At 26.7% G+C, this 9942-nt stretch overlaps 1 protein-coding gene across 1 annotated transcript; it reads right to left on the bottom strand.

Moving 5' to 3' along the window:
• Nucleotides 1–4006: 4006 nt before the first annotated feature.
• Nucleotides 4007–6214, bottom strand: LOC113553500 (GILT-like protein 1). Its single transcript, XM_026956863.1, has 6 exons — nt 5731–6214; nt 5291–5497; nt 4632–4808; nt 4412–4558; nt 4278–4343; nt 4007–4189 (listed from the first exon to the last, which is right to left on the bottom strand). The coding sequence occupies exons 1-6, from the start codon at nt 5854–5856 to the stop codon at nt 4166–4168; spliced, it is 747 nt and encodes a 248-aa protein (XP_026812664.1). The 5' UTR covers nt 5857–6214; the 3' UTR covers nt 4007–4165.
• Nucleotides 6215–9942: the final 3728 nt, after the last annotated feature.

The raw sequence follows: 9942 nt of genomic DNA on the forward strand, positions 1-9942 counted from the left end.
ATTAAAATATTTTCAAAATTTTCAAAATAAAAGTAATACATTTATACACAAACTATACCTACTTTAATAAATATAAAAAAAAATAAGATTTTAAATTTATAATAGTTTCAAATAGTTTCCTTATGTATAAAACTATAAAATATTAATATTTCATGCTTGCATTCCAAAGTTAATGAAATTGAACAAGTTGTTAATTAATGTATAAGCATTAAGCATACATTAATTAATTTATAAGTTCTAATAATAGACTATGCAAAAAAATCATAAAATAATTAAATGTTTTTGTAGATTATTAAGACCTTAAGAACAAAAATCAATCTTGTATTTGCTTTTATTTTTTAGTAAAATTGATTAGAAATATTTATTTCTAATCATTGTGTTTATTTACTATTTTAATATGTATAATATTTAATATTGAGTTAAATTAGTAAAACCTAAGTTTAAGTGTATCATTTTTAGTTAAAGTCAAAATTAACTCTATTGCAACAAAACTCAGCAGAACAGCCGTATTTTTAAATATTTAACTAAAACTATTATTTTTACATTATAATTTATAAATATTTGGTATGTGATGAATGATTATAACGTAAGGGTAATATATTTCAATGGACTGACACTGTAAGACGTAATCAATTATTAATTTTACAAAAAATAAAAATAAAATAAAATTAATAATAATTACAACAATCTTTATGAGTAGCTAAAATAAAATATTTTTTAATTAAAGTTATTTTAATTATTTCTTTACATGAAACATACATATTATCAAATTATTAATTAATAATCATAATAATAAAAAATATATATATATATTAGTATAAACATTTATCAGTATGACTAAGTATTAAACAAGTATAAAACTAATTATTCTTAATGATATCATAGAAACTTAACAATCAATATATAAATTTGAATGTATTTACATATTTATCTGTTAGTAATATTCCAATTTATATTTATTCACAAAAATTGTGATTTAACTTAATTGTCATATTATACTAAATAAATATACTATATATATTATATTTTTCAATAAATTAATGAATGTATCACTATTACTTATACTACTAATTTAGTATTATATTGAATGATTCTTGTTGCACAGTGGTCAGGTTTAACTTCTAGAAATTATTATAACAACAATGTTTTGAATTCAAAATTTATGTTTTATTTAAAAAAGCTAATACTTATATAGTGGTATAGTATGTTAGAATATAAAAGGAATATATAATAAAAATTAAACTAACTACTTATATAATAATATCATCTTAAACATAATATCACAATATTGTACTATTCATACTTAATTAATAAAATATTTTAACAAATTATAAATAGTAGGATACCTATATTTTAACTTAATACTTTATTGACTTAGGACATCTAATACCTTTATAATTACCTATGTTTATATCATGTATGATACTATGAACAATTGACTATAACTAGTATAACTAAATGCAGGCGTGGATGCAGTAAATTTAAACAAGGGGTGCTCGAAAAAAATAATGTTACACCTTTCTACTTTCTATTTAACTTATTTGAGTTAAATTTTTTTTTAAATACCAGTATTTAATTAATATTAACTTAGAAATAACATTAATTTCTTACATATATTGTAATTGTAATTTTCTTGGGTATTTTTTACTGAATTCTTCAATTACTTCCTATGGAGTAATTTTAAAATCCCTATTAGTGGCTTAGACGATCCCCTCCCTGAATCCACACCTGACTAAATGTTTATTAAACTTAATTAAAAAAAAAAAAATGAATTGCAGCAGAGTGCAGAGAAGAAAAGCTTCAATATAACATAGAAATTTTGAGAAAATTAATAAATAATTATTATTTAACTCCGTTTTTTTTTATTTCATATTATCACAATCATCACATAATACAAATTATAAACTTCAAGACTGAAACACAAAAAAACCTAAATTAATTAGCAACTATTTGGTGTTTCCAACTACATTTATAATTGATGCTTGCTTATAGATTTAAATAAGTAGGTTAAAAATTGTATTGTGTTATTAATTATTATTTACATTTTCACAGATTATGGTTTATTATTTTTAAACATAATATATTTTCTATTGAAAAATGTATAAATAATATCTAAAATAAGGGGTGCTATACATATATATATTATATGAGAGCTGATTATTATTTGATTGTATTGTTTCCTAATTTAAATATGTTTATATTCAGAGGAATTTTAAACTTTCATGTTAAGTATAGTAAATTATTATATGTACTGCACCTAGCTTAAGGATTGAATTTGGTGAAAATCGGGTATATTCTGTTACACGTGTGACATAAAAACTGTTATTCATTTTTCTTATACCATTAAGATTGTACTTTAGTATCAACCTATATTGTAGATGAATATACTTATTTAAAAACAAATTTATTATACTATATTAATATATTTATATAGATTAAAATTAAAAGAAATGTTAATAATGATCTTATCTTAACTATCACCCACCTACGTTATTTTGAAATTTAATCAGTTTATATTATTAATAATATAATGCAATATTATTATAATATGTATAATAGGTGAATATTTTGAATATAAATTGAATCAGTATTTAAAAGATTAATAGTGAAATAGTATTCTTATCAACTAAGTAAATATTATATTATTTAAATATAAAGTATAATAGCACAAAAAATATTCTGAGTGAATAGATAGATATCATAAATAATATAGGTACATATCTGTTAAGAATCATTATTAATTAATATTACCTGAATTTATTTATGTGGATTGTCTATGCATTATAATTACAAATAAATTAGATAAACATACAAATTTGAAATCAAGATGTGTGCTTAATTTTTAGGCATTCATGGTACACATTCACATAACTAGTAAAAAAAAAATAACTGTATAAAGAACGCTGACATTTTCTAGGAAATTAATAATTACCTAATTTAAAAGAGATTTTCATTTTAATAATAAAATATTTTCTGACCACATAAAAATAACCGTTTAGTTATAGTAACTACCGGTTATCAGTGTGTCTGCCAATCGGTCATCCTCACCACCTGTTCTTATACAATGTCACCATACAACGATGGCATATAGTTAGAAACAATTGTTACCAAACAATCAATCAGGTGGGTCTGGTAAGGTATAGCAGCCAGTAGCATATGTGCAAACCGGTGTACTCATAGACTGAATAGAGTATAGTATACAAATCGCCCAATGGCCAATAAAGTATCATTATAAGTATTTATTATTTATATGCAAGGCAAATAGTATAAATAATAATGCATAAATATGTCATGCTGGTATATACAGGAATCTGTAGACAGTCAAGTGTATGTATATATAAAGTTTTAAATAATAAAAAATCTTTATTTTTAGCTAACATTATATAATTGTATCTCTTAATTACTGGACTGAAATTTTTATACCTTTACAAATAAAATTATGTATTCAATAGTGTTATTGTTATGCATGTATGGTCATTTAATTAACAAGAATTAAAATGTTTCAAAAAACATATAATTAAAGAAATAGAAAAGCTAATACATTTATCAAAAATTATTATAAATTAAACCCTTTATAAATAGAGGATGAAGTGTATGTACCCTGGTGTACAGCACACCCTGATGAATGTGGAAAATCCAAGTTAATTACATACTTAATCTATTAAGTATCCACTATCCAGTTGTGACAAAATATTAATGTAAATTACTAAGAAAATGATGCACTGATCTCATTCAGTCAATAACTGAACAAAACTTAATTTTTTTTATAATTTTAACCACAAAAAAGATTAATTAGAAGAAAAAACTAATATATTATTTAATAAATTACACAGAAAATATGTATAGCAAATAAAATATATTTTATAATAATATAATACTTAGTTAAATAGTAAGCACATTATAATAATCATGTTAAATACACATAATGTAGTATTATAATTTATTTGTATAGTATACTTAATTTATATCATACAGTACATATTATAATATATCCATTATGGCTACAACAAACAAATATTATAATTCAAATAAAAATTAACAGTAAAAAAGTACAAAGTTTAATTTTTTAATTTAAATATCACAAGATTCTCTTAGAATAAGTTAATAACTTATAATAAAATATTTTTTACCTTAATTGTCAATAGAAAAAACTGGTTATTGTTATTCAACAAGCAGCAGGTTTTGATTCCTAAAAATAAATCATAAATTGACAATTTCAGCAATCATTTAAAAAATTATAATTAGCTAAATATTATAATATGTTTTAAAAAACTTACTGGAGGGAAATAACTGCAAGCAACACCCCAAAAATCTTTTAAGACAGAAGCTTGTCTAGGTTGTTCCTAATGAAAAATTATAAAAATGTTAATCACTAATTTACATAGCTAATCAAGAAAATTATTGTAATTACATGGTTGATCAAAATTGTTGGGATAAACGAAACTTGAGGCCACAGTTTATCAGTTATTTCACCATTTAGTTTTAATAATAGTTCACCTTCTTTTCCTTCTGAACATGCATAAATTTTATTCCAATTGACATTGTATTTTTTGGCACACTAAAAACGACATATTATAATTAATTAATTTTCATTTTCTTTTTTATCAAATATTAAGTTTTATTTTACTCACAAGCAATCCTATCGTTTCTGGATCATAATTATTATCAATCATACACGATACATATTTGACCAAAATACTTTTATCTTTTATATGTTGAGTAGCACACGAATGAATTTTATTTGCATGGCATTCTACTGGTCCGTGTTGACAAGCAAATGTGATCGAGCCATCAGAATTTTCATGTGTCTAAATAATAATGTTTTTATTAATAATAAACAGAATTTGGATTTGAAAGCAAATGACTCTTTTAGAATATGATGTATTTGGTGTTAAATTTTCAATTGATCACAATAATTTTGCACATAAATTACAAGAATACAAGAATTGTAAAGATGTATTTTTAATGTTAAGTAAAGAATAGTTAGAAATTACTAGAAAATAGTAAGTAACTAAATGTGTATGTTTTGTTAATGCTGATAGTATCAATGAGCTATTTGTCGGTGGTAATTAATTAAGAGTTTACCAAGTTCCAATGCTACCTAAGTAGCCACCATGTTTTAAAAAAGTTGATTTTACATAATTTTGTCGACAATTAATTTATATTATAAACAATAAAATTATATAAAATGTATTTTGTTGTTGCATTTTTTATATTTTAAATGTTTTTTCTATTAATTTTATTGTCACAAATTATGAACCCTACTAATTAATTAACATCCAATGATTACCTTGGCTTTCCCGTAAGGGACAAATTCAATATCAAAACTATTTGGTGCTTTATTAAAAGACGGTACTAAATGCTGAAGTATAAAGTTTCTAGAATCTGGGCACAATGCTTCATAGTATACACCAACTGGAAGATATGTCATATCTTTTACACTGTTTTCCATTAAAGAGATGTCATTGTTCAGAACATGTGAAGATTGAATTAGTTTCTGAAATTTACAAAGACAAGTATTATATTATCATTAAAATACAGTTAAGTTATCAAGATATTAAAATGTCAATCATTGATTTAAGAATTTAGAGGAACTATAATAGTGGAATTGAAATCCAAAGAGTATCTTTTAGGAGATGTGAAATGTAAATAATGTATTAAATTAATAGGAAGAATAAATAACTCAAATATTGATTATATGTATGTAAATATATATATATATTAATTTACCTGTTTGTTATTGTTTGTTATGGCTCTGAATATTTGCCAAAAACTGAATACAACAATAAATATAATACACAAGCGAAACTTGTATGATGAGAATACCTTCAGTATTCTTAAATTGGTAAAAAACATGGTGAAAGCCAGAGAGAATCGAGTCAACGTTAACTCGTCATTTCGTAGGTCTTAAGAATATCTCTAATATTATAAGTTGAGAAGATATTTTCAGCTAAAGTAAAATCGCGAAATCGTGGAAAACTAAGTGTGATGCTTCGTTCAATAACAATTCGCATCGCTCAAATAGTCGACAGTTGCTACTTATAACTATGTGTTGCGTCAAGTATTTACTTTTAACAACATCTATTCTGTGACTGAATGCAACGAACTTACGAAATAACGAATTTCCACTCCGGCACGTTTCAAACAATAAATTACGTGGAGCAAACACTAAACTAAACGGTAAGCTAATAAATCAGAAATCTGTTTTCTGTTATCTATGCCAACATGCTCGTATTATTGTTTACACAAATCACAGATAGCGCCCTCTAATCAGTGACCACCAAAACACCGCGGCGGCCACGCATCACACGAGTACACGATAATCACGATAATCACAGAATAATTTTACAAAAAGAACGAAACGAACATATTAATTAATATGGTGGTGCCACGGTGTCAGACCAACTAACATTATTTTGCGCACTTTTCATGGAAAACAAACAGGCCCATAACAGTCGAAATCGTCTTTCGTTCGAAATTATATTTTTAGGTCTTTCTTTTTTTCGTTGAAAATCACATTTCGTCAAGTCAAGGCGTTACTGTACAGTGCACATCTCGTCCTTATGTCAAATGCCATACCTATGGTTCGTTCGGTTTACACGTTGGAAATATGAAATATCGTATTTTAGCTAAGTATTTACGTATAGTTGCAACCATATATTTTCTGAGAGTGGTCAATACTAGTATAGTTTTGTTTTATGTATATCGTTATGTCTATAAGACTGTAATATATATTTATTGTGATTTACGGTAGGTAATACTTATAGTTGAAACATTAAAATTTTAAAATTATCTCTTAGACTTAGTATGAGATTAATACGGTTCGATATTTATCTAAATATCGTTACTTGGTGACAATGCTACAACAAGGGGAGGGGAGTAAGTGATCACTAGAGTCCGGATTTTTATGCAAAAACATATTTTTAATAAGCGTATGCTGTTTGACGGGAGTAAGAAATGTTTGCATTTCATAACCTGTAGAATCTGTCAAAAAAAGTTTTTTCTGCATATTAGAGCATATTTTGACTTTAGAGAATATTTCAGAATATTTTAGCATATTTCCGTAATATTGGATTATATTAAAGGATATTCAGCATATATAAGACAATGTAACATAAGATATAATTATATAAATAATGATAAATTATAAATTCATAATCATATTGCATTTTTTTTTTACTTATTAGTTAGTATTATCAATATTTTTCAGAATATTTTGAGAATATTAAGAATATTTTTGGGAATATTTCATCAATTTTAGCTGCATATAAACATCATATTTCAAACGTTTTAACAGTATATAAATCCGGACTCTAGTGATCACCATAGTGCCGGGGCCCAGGAAAAAAAAATCATAACATATTCATATTATTAATTTAAATTAGAAAAAAATGATTCGTGCTACTCCAATCATTATCTTTATAGGTACAATATTGTTATATAAATAATTTGATTTCTTACTACATAATTTTGTGTAACAGTCTATGTGTACCTAAATTATTTTTATTTCATAAGATCGAAATGATTAGTTAACAATGTATTTCATTATTCATGAATACTTTTATGATTTTTTTATTAAACTGCAATAAATTCGTGGTTTAGCATTCAGCATAACACGCATTTTAAATGTATTTTAGGGTAGGTAACTAAAACAATTGATATTTTATAGAGGTGTATAGTAAAAAAACTGCGTAACCAATATTTTAGATATCTTTTGTAAAAATAAAAAATAAAATGTTAGAATTTATATTACAATTATTATAAATTTATAAATACTAATTTCCAATGAGAAGCCGGAATTATTTACAGTACTGTAGATGAAAAATTCACATGGGGGCGCCTGCTTGGGGATAACTTAATATCATACAATTTTTTTTTGTACATATTTATTAAATATCTAAAATAAAATAAGTAATTACATTGACTAGTGAGTTACCGGATCCACACTATCTACAGCTTTTAAGTGGTTGGGGTGTGCAAATGCAAATGACTATTAATGGATGGATTGAGAATGAGCTCTATTTTAACTCTTATTGTTTATTATTTAATTTTTTATATTTTATATGCATTTTAAATTATTTATTACGATTGCGGCTATTAATACTTGTCATCCGTGTAAGGAGAAAAATAATTAGTTTTACGAATTTACAACTGATATATTTGACATTCTTTCTTGTTGCAGTGACACTGAGTTCTATGAAAAAGGATGGTTCAATTCTTGTATAGTTCTTTAAAAACCTAGGCCTGCCCATCCACTTAATTATTTAACATCCAGGAAAAGTGTTAAAGTATCAAAAGTAATTATAAATATTAAAAACAATACAATTTAAAAATGATCTATAAGTTGTTAATTTTGTAATACTAAATTCTTATTTATATAGAAATACAAAAAACAATAGGAATGTTTTTGTGGATGCACATACGCCACATACATAAGTAAATTTGAATTTTTATTCAATACTAGCTGAGTCCGTACGGCGTTGCTTGTGACAAATTAAATGTCCACGTAGATCTATTTTTTCTTAAACTAATCAAATATAAACGTGCCTTTGAACACAGTTATTTAGGATGTTTTGACCAAATACAAAATAATGGTCTTAATGAGTTAAGACACTACAGAACTTTTCGCAACTGAGTCTATTAATTTATACGGTGGAAAAAAATCGAAATCGAACAGACACTATGTCAAGTTCAGAGTACGTATATATAACCACTGTACAGTGCCCACTGGTCAGTGAAATTTCGACGCATATATTTGACGGGTGGACGGGACTGCCACCGAGAGTTTAATCAGTGTGTGACGACGTCCAACCGCGATTTGTACGCGGCGAACGAGGGGCGGCGAGTGGGAATAATAATAGTGTGCGGCGGCCGGCGAGGATGCGGTGATGACGAAAACACGAGTGAAGTGATGCGGTGGCCACGATGGTTTGATTCGGCCGACAGAATTCAAACGCGTAGAAGAGTTATATATAGTCTGCAGCGGACCGCCGCATAGGTGCTGATAGTCTATTGTGTTCGCTTAACATTTTTTCCTGACAAAACATATTTCGTGTAGTCTCAGCCACTATTAAGTGGTCATCACCTTCATCCAGAGGCGTCATTTGGGGGGATCAGGGTGTGCGGTTACACCCCTTACTTTTAAAATAGTTCCAATTGGCTTGCACCCTGATGAAATAATGCACGATTATTAATATAATTTAAATTAAATTATATTTTAAATATTTTGATTACAACTTTAAATTACATTTGTTATGAACAAATAATGTGCTATACATTTTTATTGTATTTTAGTTTTTAAATTGATTTTTAATATTTATATTAATACATTGATTTGGTCCATGATGTATAGAAATAATTGAAAGCAGAATAATGTACATACACGTAGTATATCTATTTTTATATGGCTTGGTAAAATTTCAAAATTGCCGGCTTGATACTTCGTACGCCCGAAAAAAAATCCGAAATGACGCCCCTACCTTCATCGCTATACCTACACCGGGGGCCTCGTCTTTGTCCGCGCGTCGGTATCGCTAGCAACCTTATAGCACCGTCGCACGATACCCATAGTCGCCGCGTCGCAGGGATGTCTCGCGCGCGGCTGCACCTGAGTAAACGACGGCCGCAGTCGTGTCACACTGTCGGTGACTGGAGAACGTGCAGTTTTAATGTATAGTCAGGGGTGTTCCCATAGGGTATACTACATATACGCCGTATACTCTCAAGATATTTTGTCAGAAATATGGGTATACTGCGTATACTCTCAAATTATATACAAAAAAAAACTGGTTTTGGTTACTCAGAAAATGCTACGAAAGTCAATTATTATTTATGACGCTGATAACGGAAATATGACACTTATATCTTACAACTATTATTAGATTCTCAGAAAACAAGAAACGAACTATCGCGTTAGATGATGGAAATGCGTCTGACTCTGAA

The sequence above is a fragment of the Rhopalosiphum maidis genome, chromosome 2 (assembly GCF_003676215.2).
Source record: "Rhopalosiphum maidis isolate BTI-1 chromosome 2, ASM367621v3, whole genome shotgun sequence".
NCBI classification, from domain to species: domain Eukaryota; kingdom Metazoa; phylum Arthropoda; class Insecta; order Hemiptera; family Aphididae; genus Rhopalosiphum; species Rhopalosiphum maidis.